At 36.4% G+C, this 15,436-nt stretch overlaps 1 protein-coding gene across 4 annotated transcripts in view; it reads left to right on the forward strand.

The window, feature by feature from the left end:
- LOC107585480 (sine oculis-binding protein homolog) overlaps positions 1-15,436 on the forward strand; it is a 31,182-nt gene that overhangs the window by 5,714 nt on the left and 10,032 nt on the right. For 2 of the 4 annotated variants that reach the window (XM_016272508.1, XM_016272511.1), the window contains exons 2-6: positions 2,775-2,846; positions 3,837-3,972; positions 6,082-6,279; positions 10,423-10,574; positions 11,529-11,552. In XM_016272508.1, coding sequence (XP_016127994.1) covers positions 2,775-2,846; positions 3,837-3,972; positions 6,082-6,279; positions 10,423-10,574; positions 11,529-11,552 — 582 coding nt within the window. The remainder of the gene's footprint in view (positions 1-2,774; positions 2,847-3,836; positions 3,973-6,081; positions 6,280-10,422; positions 10,575-11,528; positions 11,553-15,436) is intronic. The other 2 variants (XM_016272510.1, XM_016272512.1) reach the window with 1 other exon arrangement.

Genomic DNA, 15,436 nt, shown 5'->3' on the forward strand with positions numbered 1-15,436 from the left:
TGTATTTTTTTCTCAGAATATATATATATATATATATATATATATATATATACCTGTATATATATATATAAGAAGTCCAGTTGCTTGTTCTTTAAAGGTGAAAGAAAATCTTCACTCTTTTTTCTCACAGTCACTTCCTGTTTGAGGGTCGATACCTATGTAAATAACTCCCGATATGCACAAACAAAGCATACTGTAACACATAAAGAGCGTGTGTGTATAAATATAATCTGCGTTTTACTCTGCACTTCTCTCTTATTGCCTCAGTGAGAACTTGAGACCTGAGCATTATGAATTTCTCCCTCTCACGTATCAGATTTCCACCAACACACACACACACACACACACCCTGCCTATGAGGAGTCCCTCGCTTTGGTGCTGTTTAAAGCAATTCTTTGTTTAATTTTTCTCTTGCTTACAAGAAATGAGACAAAAGAAAAATGGCAAAAGGAAAGCACCAGAGAGATACGGTAGATTGTACACAATGTGGCCTTGTGGAGGATTATTCCTCTGAGAGAGATACACAGAAGAGACGTCTGACAGTGTTGCCTTCATCTCTGTCTGCTTTCATGTGTAGCATGGTAAAATAAGCCCCGTGCTGGTGATTGCCCCGACGGAGAGGGGGATGAGAGAGAGGGAGAGGAGAAAGGAATGTATACAGCAATAGGCAGCCTAAGCTGTAAAAACTGAAAGCTGAGAATGCAGGCCGGATCGGATATCAAGGAAGGTAGATGGAAATGAAAGCAGAGCATAGTGGTGGTGGGGGGGAGAAAGAAAGAGAGAGAGAGTATGGAGAGAGAAAAAGAAAGTGATATTCAGTATGAGAGAGGGAGAAGAGAAAAAAGCAAGAAGGGAATGGAAAAGTGTGGGTTGGGAGGAGAGGGAAGAGAGAGAGAGAGAGAGAGAGAGAGGGAAAGAGAGGTTGGTCAGAAGGAAAGTTGGTGAAGGGAAGAGGGAATTTTATCATGGTGTACAGTGACCTACTCTTGTTACTGCGCGCAGGGTGTCCGATTCCCACCGCCGTCACAATCACGGCAAACAGAGAGGGAAGGCGGCAGAGAGGGAATGAGATTTGCTGCCTCATATCTTGTAACGTTTCTCGCTGATGTTCCAGTCTACCATGAAAATCATTCTCTCCAAACATTTCCGATTTGATTTAGCCTCTACAAGAGAGGAAGCACAGTACTGTTCTCTCTCTATCCATTTTTTTTCATAGTGATTTTTTGGTTTTATCAGAGGATGTGTATATCGGGCGGCCTTCAGAGGGGAGGAGTGCAGGGAATTTCATATTGCAATTATGTGTATGGAGTAACATTTAGTGCAGAACTCAGAGCATTTGACAGAACTCAAGCTGATCGGCAGCACTTATTAAAGACTAACACACAGCAGTCATGCACATCATGTTTTAAATTGTCGGTTTTCCTCGGCGCTTTGTAACAGCGTTTTCTAAACTTGTTTTGTAATGGTTACGTGTGCATGCATTTGTGCATAAAACAAAAAACACTTAAAACATTCATTATAGATTTAAAGGGTAGATTAGCTTTAATTTATTTTATTTCACTTTAAAAGCTTTGCTCTATTTTTAATAGTGTTTAAATTGGAGATGCACAAACTAGGGCCTGCGGGCTAAATTTGGCCCGTGATGATGACCTTTGAATTGACCTGCCATGCCATTATCACTAGAGGAAGGAAAAAATAGGGAGAAAAAAATTAAGCATATCTTCATTTAACTATAATTAAAAAATATTTTTGAAATATAAACAAAAATATAAACTAATTTGTAAAAATTAGATGTGTTTATTTATTTATTTATTTTTTTTTAATTTAATATATTTTAATATAATATAGTAAAAATATTGCTATCAATCAATATTGAATTTCAGAATCAACTCAATCAATTTTTGGCCCTTTGTATTTAAAAGTATGAGCACTGGGCACCCTGTTTTTATGAGAATATTTTTAAAACTCCATTTCTATAATAAATGTATAAAATTTGTTAATATCAATTTTTATTTTTTAATAATAAAGAATCACTGTCCCCAAGCCAAATGTGGCCTCACCTTTGACCCTGTGATGAATATGTGTGACCCCTTGTTAACACTGTAAGACAGATGAGCCCTCTTGAACTGTTGGTCCCCTCTAAACTCAGCTCAGCTGGTGTCCCCAGACAATCAGAACTCTAGAAGTGCCCAAAACACTTTAGAGCAAAGCTCAGGTGATTCTAGATTGATCCGTGCTGAGCTGATACAGTCTAGTAGGGTTTCCTGTGGACAGGTTGTGATTACTGCATTGTGACTGACCTTGTGAACTCAATCCTGAAACAGATGCCTCACCTTACAGACCAGAGGCAGGACAGACACCTGGTGGCCGTACAGCAGAAGTGCAGGGAAGGAGTGGAGAAGGGCTGTTCATCAGTTTGTGCTGGAAATGTACATGAGTGCTTTTAAATATGCTGTACAACGATCCAATTATGAATCATTATATTCCATTATACCATATAACATTACATTAGAGTGAATCCCTCATTTAGCCTGTTTTTTTTAGATTACATGTCTATGTTTATTAATGTAGTACTGTATTGTACACTGGAGAGTAAAGTTGTTAAAGAGTAAAGTTGAACGTTTACTATAGTAAATGTTAAGGCCCATACAAACCACATTAACCAAGTATGTATACATCCGAAAACACATAATAATAGTATGCTGCTTGACAGTTAATGCGATTGACTGACAGTTTCTATGTTTGATTGACAGTGTTGACTCGTGTCTCATCAGGTCCCGTCCAATCGGCCCCTCCCAGGGGTGGGGCAGGCAGGCAATCTCCATGGCAACTCGCCCTACTTGATGGTGAGAGCCTCCCTCAGACTGACTAAAACAGAAAAAGTGACAAAAATAACTTCATATATAGAAATATATATCTGAATATTCAGATGCTCCCTTATGTATTAGAGATGAATGTGGGAAAAATAATAAATTTAATGTTTATATATATATTTTTTACAATTAATTTAACTTTTTTAATTTGAATTTATATATTCAATATTATTTTATAATATAATTAGATTTTTTTTCTATAAATTAAAACAACGCCCTGTGCTCTGCATAGAAGCAGGCTTTTATTCATTAAGCAAACATTTACAACGATTCACACATATAACTGCTCTTTTTAGGTAATGTTTAAAAATTAGTCAGCAGAGCAAATGGGTATTCAAATCTTATAAACTCATAGTATGACCCACACTTTTTTGTCTAGAAGTTTGAAGCTTCATGGATTCTGCTCTGATTTGTTAATAATGCTTCTTCCTCTTCTGTTCTCCGGTTGTCTGGTTTAGTGTTGTTTGTGAAATGTTTGTTTGATTCCCTGGTCAGTCTATAGTCTCTCCAGATTTCATTCTTAGGATATGGAGCTGAAACTTTTGAAGCTATTTTCAGTCACATTTGGTCTATCGATGAGCTAGTGGATTTCTTAGATGAAACTACTTTTGGCCTTGGTTCACAGTAGCCATAAAATAAGATTACCTGTGGAGATTTTGTTTATCCGCATTGCAAAATCTGCCACTCAGAGGTTTTTACAATTACTGTCTCTGCACCTCTCAAACAGACTGTAATTATTCACTCTTTCAGATTCCCTCTGTGTTTGTGTAGGCATTTTCAGTAAGAATGCATTATGAAATGAGTAGTAGAATTTTTCTACTAGTAGAGTTTTTAATAGAATTAACCTATGATACGTGAGCATTGTCTGCAGTAACATAAATTAGTTGATTCTTACAGACAAAAAATAACTTCCAAAAAATAAAATTGCATTTTAAATTGTTCTCTCTTTTTCTCTCTCTGTAGAGTTTTGCTGAAAACACCATGAATGAGTTGCTTGGATGGTACGGATATGACAAAGTGGAGTTACGAGACTCAGATGACATAGAGATCCGCAACTACCCTGATAGAGAAATGCGGCAACACATCTCTGTCCTGAAAGGTGAGACCTGACACATACACAGAACTTCATCTTTGGAAGAAAGGTAAAATAAGATTGGCACACAGCATATAGATGGTCTCAAAACCTAACACAGATGGTTGAAAAAAAAACACAAAAGTCCACTACCGTTAGGGGTCAGTAAGATTTGTTTTCTTTTTTGGAAAGAAATTAATACTTTTATTCAGCAAGAACACATTAAATTGATCAAAAGTGACAGTAAAGACATTTATAATGTTATAGTTAAAATTTCCATTTAAAATAAATGCTGTTCCTTTGAACTTTCTATTCATCAAAGAATCATCAAGAAATGTATCACGGTTTCCACAAAAGTATTAAGCATCACAACAGTTTTCAACATTGATAATATTATTAAGAAATATTTCTTGAGCACCAAATCAGCATATTAGAATGAGAATTAGAATTAGAAGTGGCACTGCAGACTGCAATAATATTTAGCAGTATTTCTGTTTTTATTGTATTTATGATGAAATAAATGCAGCTTTGGTGAGCATATCAGACTATGTTAAAAAAATAATATTAATCTTACCGACCCCAAACTTTTGAATGATAATGTAATTTTGGTTAGTTGCCCAGACAAGATTATTTGGGCACCATGGGTGACTGAACTCTGAAGATTTTAATTCAGAGGACGTTTCAGTATCTAACTATATCTTCTGGACCCTCTGAACATTTGACACTAATATGCAGAACTTGCATACATTTTTTATCATATCATCCTCCCTTAATTCCTCATAGGTTCTTTGTAGCAGGTTCATTTAACAAACCTGTTTGCCATCAGAAAGAGCCTAGAGGGAAATCTGGAGCAGTAATAAGACACAAAATCCTGACAAGGACAGGAACGAAAACAAGGACTGTCAGATTTTAAATGTTGTTAAAAAGAGAATGTAGTGTTAAATTCCTGAACTTCCTCTGTCATCCCCCAAGAACACTCTGTTAAACCCATTCATAGGTTCTTTGTAGCAGGTTCATTTAACAAACCTGTTTGCCATCAGAAAGAGCCTAGAGGGAAATGTGGAGCAGTAATAAGACACAAAATCCTGACAAGGACAGGAACGAAAACCAGGACTGTCAGATTTTAAATGTTGTTAAAAAGAGAATGCAGTGTTAAATTCCTGAACTTCCTCTGTCATCCCCCAAGAACACTCTGTTAAACCCACCCTCCATGCCGTCTCCTGGATGGCCTCTGTGCCAGAGCATTAGAGAGTCTTAAACTGTCAGCCATTTTTTCTGTGGCCCTGTGGGGACAGAGAAAGAGATGGCAAAACAATGAGCTGGCTAATTCCTTGCTAAATCCATACTCCAGCCTCCATTAAAGAAAATGGTGATTTAGGCATTAGAAGGCTCCCAGCTAGCACCACATTTCTCCAACCTACCACTCCTGCCATGTGAAGCTCTCCTTAATTACTTTCTGCCATCAGACAAATCCACAGCCACAGATTACAATATATCACTATTGTTAGTTGACGTTGCTGGAAGTGGAGAGATTAGGCGAAGGACAATCAGACTTAATTAACTCATTTAGCCATGATCGTCTCTAAACGAGCATGCCGTTAGAGTTACAAATGGACTTTTCTGCTATCTACCAGTAATCTGTTTGGGTGCCCTTGTTGAATCTTGTCTTATTTGCTGCAGGTGGAAATGTATATGTGTAGTATGGAAATGCTTTCTCTGGACTCTGTAAGAGCTATTTTAATCAGTTTTTTGTCATGTAACAAGTCAAAACAGTAATGTGAGGTGTGCATTTGAGAGATTGCTAGAGTCCCAGGGCTCCAGAGTTGTGAATGACTCGTGAATTTAAAAATGAAACACTGATTCTGAAAATGTGTTCACTGTTCAGTAGTTTTAACATCTCCATATGCAGTAAATAAATATTGAATACGCATGCCAAATCTTTAGTCAGTATGAAATCCTGTTCACAACCTATTTTACTTCCGTAATGTGGCCTAAGTGATGTCAGCGCAAAAAGAAAATAGTTTCAGAGGAAGAGCAATTTAGTTTTATTATTGATTTGTTTTAATTAACATGGACTCCTGGGGTCCTGGTTTGTGAGACATAAACTACTCACCATTACTTCTCTCTCCTCTCTAGAGAACTCTTTGCCAAAAGCATCCACAGTGGAGAACAGCAGTGGTTCTTCTCCACATGCCAACAGCTCTAGCTCTACTCCGACATCAAGGAATGGAGTGACAACCGAGGCGTCTGTAAACCCCTCCTCCTCTAAGGAGCACGGAGGCCTGCCAATCATAGTGCCCTTAATCCCGCCCCCTCTGATCAAAGCACCAGCAGGTAAGAAACACAAGCGGCACAGGCAGTATTTGAGTATATAACTTACATGTGCACATTCAACTGAACAAAATATATGTGTATTGTATTTACTCCTGTATTCACTCCTGTATTTGCTTCATCTCTCAAGTGTCGAGATTTCACACTGTAACTTTATGAACTGTGGGTTAACTTTCTTATTTGCATGTTCATGAGACTGATAACGTTAATTTAATAATTGCTTGACTATTTGTGGAAATAGTGAAACAGTACTCATCCTCTGTCATTGTAGTTAACGCGTTTGCTGAAAGTAAATATGTGAAAATTTCTGCGACTGTAGAAAATACAAATATCAATGAATAACATTAGTCTTTATAATACCGCCTGAAACTATACCGCTGCTACTGAATTGCTAAGAGCGAGACAAAAAATAATAATATTTTTCCTGAGCTGTGATTGTGAATTTGCTGTCCGAATTAAATTTGAGATAAAAAAATTGCCATACTGTATATTGCCATTTAATAATTGCAAAAAACATGTATTGATTTGTCTGCTAGCTGAAAACAAAAACATGCAGCATGACTAGTGTATTCTGTGCACTCCAAATCATGAATAACTCTTATGAGTCTTTAAACGAATCGTTCAAAAATACTTGGGCTGCATCTGAATATGTATACTTCCCAGCTATATAATCAGCAATAAACAGTATGTGAAAAGAGTAGTATGTCCGAATTCATAGTATTCATAAAAGAGTAGGCAAAAAATTACCCAAAAGACTTACTACTTTTGCCAAGATTCTGAAGTGCACATCCAGTAGGCACTTTTCTATCCCATGAGGCCACAGGGGAGGATTTGTGAATGGCAGTGAAGTGATGCAGCTAACGCTGGTAGGTTACATGACCAAAGTAATGAAAAGTAATTACTTATTCATAAAAAAATCTACTCGGAGAGTATGAGATTTCGGATGTAGCCAATAGCTACTGGCTTGAATTAGTCTGCCGAATCTTTCATTGATTAACCCACTGAATCTTTCAGAATGGTTACTTCAACATATCATTCACTTACAGAACTGCAAGTTATCAGGTTTGTGAAACAAGCTTTAATAATTTTAGTTTTAATGAATTTAATTAATAGTATACAGTATTTCAACATGCTTTATATATAAAACTGTCCTTGATCATAAATGTAAATGTAATGCAGTTGAGCTTGCATTTTGACACTGAGGTGAGAGTGTGTGTTGTAGTGCGGCAGACCAAAATCATGGTGTCTGATGGGGCGGCACCATGGTGAGGTGCATCCCTAAACCAGTGTTCTGTGCACTATGTACAGTGTTTGGAAGGTTACTTTGGAAATGTAATAGATTCCCGATTACAAGTTACCCTATTTAAAATGTAATAAGTAGTATAACTATTTCAGTTTCTTTATTAAAGTAATGTAACTGATCACATCCGATTACTTTTTGATTACTTTTCTAAATTTCTAACAAATTTTTTCAACTGTTATTTATTTCCAAAGCAGGCAGGGTTAACCTGACAGTAGTACTCAACATTGATTACTGTCAGACTCTTTATTTTAATATCATTCTGAGGTTAAATACAGATTTTAAAAATCATAACAATAAATAGTTTAATAGGGCAATGTTGTTTTAAAAATCTAATCTTTGCATAGCTATGACAGGAAACATTGGCATCTAACAATGCCTTGGAAAAAACAGTTAATCTTAAAAAAATAAAGTGTATGCATAAACCCAAATAGGAAATAAAACCGTTATCACGTAAGCATGTGTCTTATTTTGTGTCTTAAACTCCTGAAGCATTGGTGTCAATGCAAGAGCAGTCAATGCAGTTTGGGGAAAAAACAATTAAATCTGTGTGTGCGTGAAAATATTCAGATGTAAGCCCCTTTGTAATCATTAACATTTTCATAAGTAACTGTAATTTAATTACACATTTTTTCTCAGTAACTGTAATGGGTTACAGTTACATTTATTTTGTAATTGAATTAGGTAACACTGTTACATGTAACTAGTTACTCCCCAACACTGTCTATGTATGTGCGCTTGTATTTATGTGTGCGTTAATGTTTGTGATGAGGTGAGAAACAGATGGTGTAGACTCGCTAACTATTACAGCAACAGAAGCCAACTCCCCCCTCCCCATCCCCGCCCCTAGCCTGTGGCCCTCTTGAATAATTCATGAGCATGCGCATAGTGACAGAGGGCTTTTGAAGTGCAGGTATGTACTGCTTTACCACTGGATGTTCCGCAAACACACACACATTTGCAAAATCTCTCTTAAATGCAGGATTCGGATGGAGCAATGAGGCTGTGCTGAGGAAAAACAAACAGAATTTCCATGGCAACCATTTATATTCGAATGTTTGTATTTTGAGGGTTGTAGAGGAACACTTTGAGTCTTTGTTGCTCTGTATGATGCAGTTTGTTAGGCAAGCTCTTTTTATATCTTTATATACTTTTTATATACTTTTCCCAGCCTGCTGAATCTAAAGGCATCTTTACAGGATTTAAGGCTGCTCTGTCCCTGCTCAAAATTCAGTGTAAAGACCCAATGCCACATAAAAAAAAGACTAAATTATCCCTGCCCTGATCCACCTCAGCCCCTAGTATCAAGTATACAGTTGTAATTTAAGTGCAAATGCAAAATGTAAATGCAAATGACTTTTTCTTTTGTGGAACATAAAAGGAGATATTTTGTAGAATGTCCTGGCAGCTTTTTTTGCATACAATCAAAGTAAAAGGGATGGGGATGACCGTCAAACTCTTTTTGTATTTGGTAGAAGAAAATAAGAGTCTGGAATGGCACAAGGTAAATTATTACAGAATTTTCATTTTTAAGTGTGTTATCCCTTTCAATCATAAATGACTTCTTGTACGTTTCAAACAGGAAGTTTGCTGAAGTCTCAAATAGGTATCCTTGTCCCCAGTTCATGCCATTGGTAAAGCCAATGTTGTATTTTCAGCCTAATTGGGAATCTTAACTAGATTGTAATTTTTTTTTTGCTTTTTTGCAGCTAGGAGTGCAGAAATTACTAAGAAAAATCTATGTTTGATTTTGGGTTCTTTCCTCTGATCTCCTCTCCCTTTGCTGATTAGTTTGATTTGGCTTGTCAAAAGTGGATTTGATTAATGAAGTATGTTGTATGTTTAGCCAATGGAGACGTTTAACATAATTCTGAATTGATTTCTATCTTTCTATTCTCAAAATATAACTTGCTCTACACACTCAATACAAAAGACAGAAGAAACAGAGAGAGGGGTGAGAAGAAAGGTTAAGTCTAATGGGCAGACATTTTCTCTCCACACATTCAGATTTATCTGATCATTAAGCAGCTGCTAGAGGGTGAGAATGTAAAAGATCTCTGAGGAGAAATCATTTGACATGGACAGACGCATTAAAATGATCACATACTAAATCTGAGGTCACATTTCACAAAATTCAACCTTATTAAAACACCAAAAAAGTGAACAGTTTTCTGTTGTGGCAATGTCAGTTGCATTTGAATCAGTTGGCTTGGTGTGTGTCTTTGTGGCCCCAGATGCTCACTCACCCCCATTCCCAAACACACTCACATATGCTCACACTTCAAACATCCAAACCCGAACACTTGTGCCCGCAAGCTTCTAGTTGTTAGTGGAGCATGATGGGAAAGATCTAATATCATGTGGCATGCACTGTGATGTAGGCAGATTGACTGACGCACACACACACACACACACACACACACACACACACACACACACAAACACAAGAAATATACAAACAAATACAGTCTTGATGTGTGTGGGGTGATGCATGATGACAGGTTTCTCTTAACCCCTTGTGGGTTGGTGAGGGAAAGATTGCCTTTGGTGTTCAAACACCCAGAGTATATGTGTTTCTGCATTATATACTGTCTGTCTATAATATGTTTAAAAAAGGTTTTTGAGATGGTGGTGAATGAATCGGTGTCTACAAGTGTAAGGGTGGAAAAATAAATCCATCTATGGATATGTTGATGTACTTGAATGTATGGTAAATTTAGTCTCATAAAAACAGTAATATGAAGAAAAACAACAATGGTTTATGTTATATCTGAAATTTCACTATTTTTCAGAAAGTTGACTGAATAGATCCTTATATATTCTTTGTCTTTTTCTCTCTTTCTCAGAGGAGGACACCTCTAATGTTCAGATAATGTGTGCGTGGTGTCAGAAGGTGGGAGTGAAGCGTTATTGTCTCAGTATGGGCTCTGAACTGAAGAGTTTCTGTAGTGAGAAATGCTTCGCTGCCTGTCGACGTGCCTACTTCAAACGCAACAAGGTAAATGCCCAGTCTCTGTCTCTTCCTGTCCCCTCTGTCTGATGTCTCTTCTTCTGTTCTGCCTTAACCTTCATTTTTACTAAATTCTCTGGCTCAAAACTTTAAATGACTCTTACTCTGTTAGATGAGACATAATAAGACAAAAAAAAAAGATTTTAAACACATATCAGACTAAGAAACAGGTGTGAAAGAAGCAGGTATTTATATGGTGATTCACAGTTCCAGTCATTTTTAAACAGCAGTCTATTTCTAGAGTCTTTATTGGGTTATTATTCTGATCTGCTGAAACAATAAGACATTTTAAATGTTCATCAATGGTTGGTCTACAAAGACAAGCTGATGGCATCAGTCATTCCTACTTTGCAGTACATTTTAATGACAAACATAACTGGATAAAATATTAAACTGACGATTTTTAAAGATGTAGATCATATTATTTTTATTTTTTTTATCATATATCACTTTTCATTTTTAGTTTCAATGTTATTTACAAATTATTTTATTTTTAACTAAGAAAATGTTACACGTTCTGGGTGGAAAAACAACACCATAAATCATCATTCAGTATTAGCAATGGATTGGATGATCTCTGTGATGTTTTGTGGTAATAGCTGGTTTGTCTCTGTTTGATAAAATTACAGAAATTATAAGCTAACTCACTGAGCAATTGCTAACTTTTGCTCAGTGCTTTAACTTTATTTCATGTTCATTTTCTTGAAGTAAATAACTAAGCTATAATTAATCAATTTTAAGTGCCTGAGATTTACCAGTGCTTATTTCTGAAGTCTTACCCTTTTGAATAAATATTTCCTTAAAATAAACACAAGAATGTTTATTTATTACAGAAAAAGTACAGCAAAGTACAACATAACAGCAATGAGCCTCATTTAGATTTAGACCTCATGCCATCAGAGTGAGACAGATATTGATTGTGTGTTTTCTCTTCTATCTAAGCTTGGATATGTGAGGAATTGCAGTGTAAGTATACTGTGTTTGGATTTCTCCTCTCCTCGTGTGTGTTAGAGACTCTCTTCTACACTTATTCACACACTGATGGAACTCATAGTACCATGGACGCATGCAAATAAACTCCCAGGCATACATAAATGATCCACATACACATGCACACAAAAGCACACATGCCCGCATACACAGAAATACACCATCACACATGCATACGTACACACACAAGAGTCTCTATCATGCATGCGTACACACTCCCACATGCATGCATGTTTGTTCACAGCCACCCCTCGCATAGTGTGTGGTGTGTTTGAGGACAGAGTGGACAGCATGAAGAGACCAACAAACATGTAAACATGAGCTTTACTGGCGCTACCACACACACACACACACACACACACACACACACTGACACACACAAACATAAACCTAAATGCGTAGTCTGTGTCACAAACACAAAAAAACGTGGATACACAAAACAGAAACAAATAATTGTATAAATCTCAAGAATTGTTGAGCAGTGTTGATGCCCAGGGGCATAGAACTCATAGATCTGCATAAAATGTGTAAAAACAAAAACTTTTTTTTTCTCTGCTGTAGAAATCATAGACCTTATCTATAAAAGGTCATACATAGCTGAACATAAAACATGATTTTTATGGAACTAGCATATAAAATGAGCATATAGATAGTACATGCACATATATATTTTGATACTGAAAACACCAACTTTTTTGAAGAAAGAATTTCAGGGAAAAAAAATCGGTCAGTGACAATGACAAATTCCATGACTGTGAATTCACAACAACTGTTAACAACCGGTCATATTCATATTTTTGGTTTATAATTCACCCCAAATTCAATAAATAAATAAATATAGGAAATTATTAAAAAGGCAATTATATTTTGGTGAAAATGGTCCTAAAAATGGAGCCAGTTTTATTTAATCATTAATTTTGTATTGAAACATTTAATGACACTTGAACATTAATTAAGCACACTAATTTTGATTATTACCATAGTGAAAAAAATTCTCATTACTGTTTGGAAAAGAAAAAAAAAACAATGATGCATTATTTAAAGTATCTTTGTCATATTTATTATATCTGCTGATTTATGCTGAAAAATGTATGCTGATAAAAACAACAACAACATTGCACTACCATAATGAGAATCTAATAAAAAAAAACTCGGAAAAAAATCCCTGAATATATTATGGCAATGAGATTTTTGTGGAAAATATGCTAACATATAATGGGGAAAAAAAACTGAATGCAAGTATTTTTATTTAAATAATATATAACATTTATAACAATATATAAATAATTTAGTTTTAATTTCTTTCTGTTTATCTTTTGATTTTGGGGTGGAATGTGGCCTGGACAGATTCACTATTTTATACATTTTGCAAAGTCTTTTTGTGAATTCTGTAGATTTAGTCATTGGAGGAATATGGCCTGGACATGTTTTTGTGAGATTTAAATGAACATTGATTTAACCCTGTGAAGTTCACATCAGAGCACAAGGGGCTGATGTGCATCTGCAGGCTAATTTTCATTGTCCATGACTTTATTATAAAAATGTTATTAGTTTTCTGCTCAAAGTCCAGATTTTCATAATTTATTTACTCACGTATAATAAAGAGCACAATGTGTGCTAAGTGACATCATCTGATATGCGGTCAGTGTAGTCTGTGATTATTATAGTGTAAACTGTGAGGTTGTTTTGGCACGTCTGTAGATGTTTGGATGCTGTATCTGTTTCTCCGAGGAGACACGTCTGTGGAATGCCAAACGAACGTCTGGCAGGAGCATGTTCATTTAATCCCACCAATCATAGAGCTGTATACTTCACTCCTTTGACGATTCTCCTGGCGTTCTGCCACCACTGCGACTCCACCTTTATTTCTATAATTCATTAAGAGGGGAAAACTCTATTACACTCTAAGATTATATGAACATTTTCTCTTTTTATTTTGTCATGTACACCACAAGGTCAGCTACAAAGATAAGCAGTATTGTGTTTGTGTGTGTGAAATAAGACACTGGGAGGGGCTGTGAGGCGGTGGGTCTGGTGTTACTGCTACATCTGCAAAACTCAAAACGGAAAAAGAAAAAGCATACACACACATATGTATCTCTATCATCCCACCGGCCCACCTCGGGTAGTAAAATATCCTCACGCCAGCTGTTTCAGGTGATTTTAATTCCTCCTTAATAAAGGTGTGTGTGTGTGTGTGTGTGAATAAGGAGTGTCCTCCTCAGAGGAAATGTGGTAAACCTCTGGCACACACACACACACACACACACACACACACACACACAAACACACACACATTATTGCTATTGTATTGTGTTTATTGTGTCAGACAGTGGGCTCATTTTACAGTGTCCAAATCCTCAGATTTGCATGTGTGTGTGGGTGCTGAGCTAATGAATTTAGACAAGATATTTTTAGCCTCATGAAACCTTAGAGTAGCTAAATATTTGAAATACAGAGAAGTGTGCCTATATATGGTGATTTGTTCTGGACTGCGGTGAATAGGACTGAAATGTGTTTGTGATGAACAGGGCTGAATAAGAACAATGAACTTGGGTCACTCTAACTCGGTTACAGTGAAAGTTTCTTGTAGGTTTTTAGTTGCAAACTGTATCATGAAAACAGTTATCAAAGACTATGGCATAGAAAGTTTTAATGTTAGTCATCACTATCAAAAAAGTAGTGACTTAAAGTATAAATAAGTTCTATAGTGTGTTCTTTTGACATGCACACTTTTGGGCATGGGATTTCTTATTACAGTTTTTCTGAATCACTGTGGCTCAATTCTCGAATGAGATTTTTTTTTTTCTCAAAATGGAAAGTTATAGGTCTTTGAACACTTTGAACAGTTTCTTGTTCATACTAGATTTTAATTTCTTATTCATTTAAGCAAAAAAATATATATATTTAGAAAGTTTAGAAAGACAGCATTATATTATAAATGATAACAAACAAAGTAACATGGTATACATCGCAATACATGGTATTATCATTGCTGCAGAAATTACCAGTGATCTCAAAACTGTCAAAATGAATTAAACAAAAATGTTTGCGTGAAAGAGAGAAAAAGAAATATTGAAGAAAATGTGTACAAATGAACCTCAGTCTTGGACACCTGGGCAAAGCAACCCTTTTTAAACAGCCAAGCAGATGGACACACAGACAGACCGTCAGACCAGTTTGTGCTTCATGCCATAAAATCAGAATGAAACAGAATTAAATGCAGCTCAGCATACAGAGTGATGTTCAGCTCAGATGAAGAGAGAACAAAACATTGAGAATATGAAAGACAGAAAGATAGTACAAGCTGAAGAAGCATAGTAAAGCCTGAAATCACCTACATTTGGTTTGTGTGGAAAGCGACTGACTAAACATACTAAATAATGTCTTTGTGTAAAGTGAAGTGACGTGTGGCCAAGTATGGTGTCCCATACTCAGAATTTGTGCTCTGCATTTCACCCATCCAAGTGCACACACACAGCAGTGAGTAGTGAACACACACACACACACACACACACACACGTAGCAGTGGGCAGCCATTTGGTTTAGTCACCTCAGTTGTGGTATTGAGGATGGAAGAGAGCGCTGTACATTCCCCCCCCCCCCCTACAATCCCTGCCGGTACCGAGACTCGAACCTGCAAACTTTGGGTTACAAGTCTGACTCTCTAACCATTAACCAAGTCATTACTTCTAAAGCCACAAATCCAGATGAAGAAATTAATGGAAAAAGTCAAGAAAGGGATACCTTTCTTGACTTTTTCCATTCATTTCTTCATCTGCTGATTCATTCATGCTTCATTCTGCCTGTGCTTTTCTCCTGCACTGTGTGCCTGTGTGTGTGTGTGTGTGTGTGTGTGT

Source organism: Sinocyclocheilus grahami, unplaced genomic scaffold (assembly GCF_001515645.1).
Source record: "Sinocyclocheilus grahami isolate Dianchi unplaced genomic scaffold, SAMN03320097.WGS_v1.1 scaffold71.1, whole genome shotgun sequence".
In the NCBI taxonomy this organism is placed as follows: domain Eukaryota; kingdom Metazoa; phylum Chordata; class Actinopteri; order Cypriniformes; family Cyprinidae; genus Sinocyclocheilus; species Sinocyclocheilus grahami.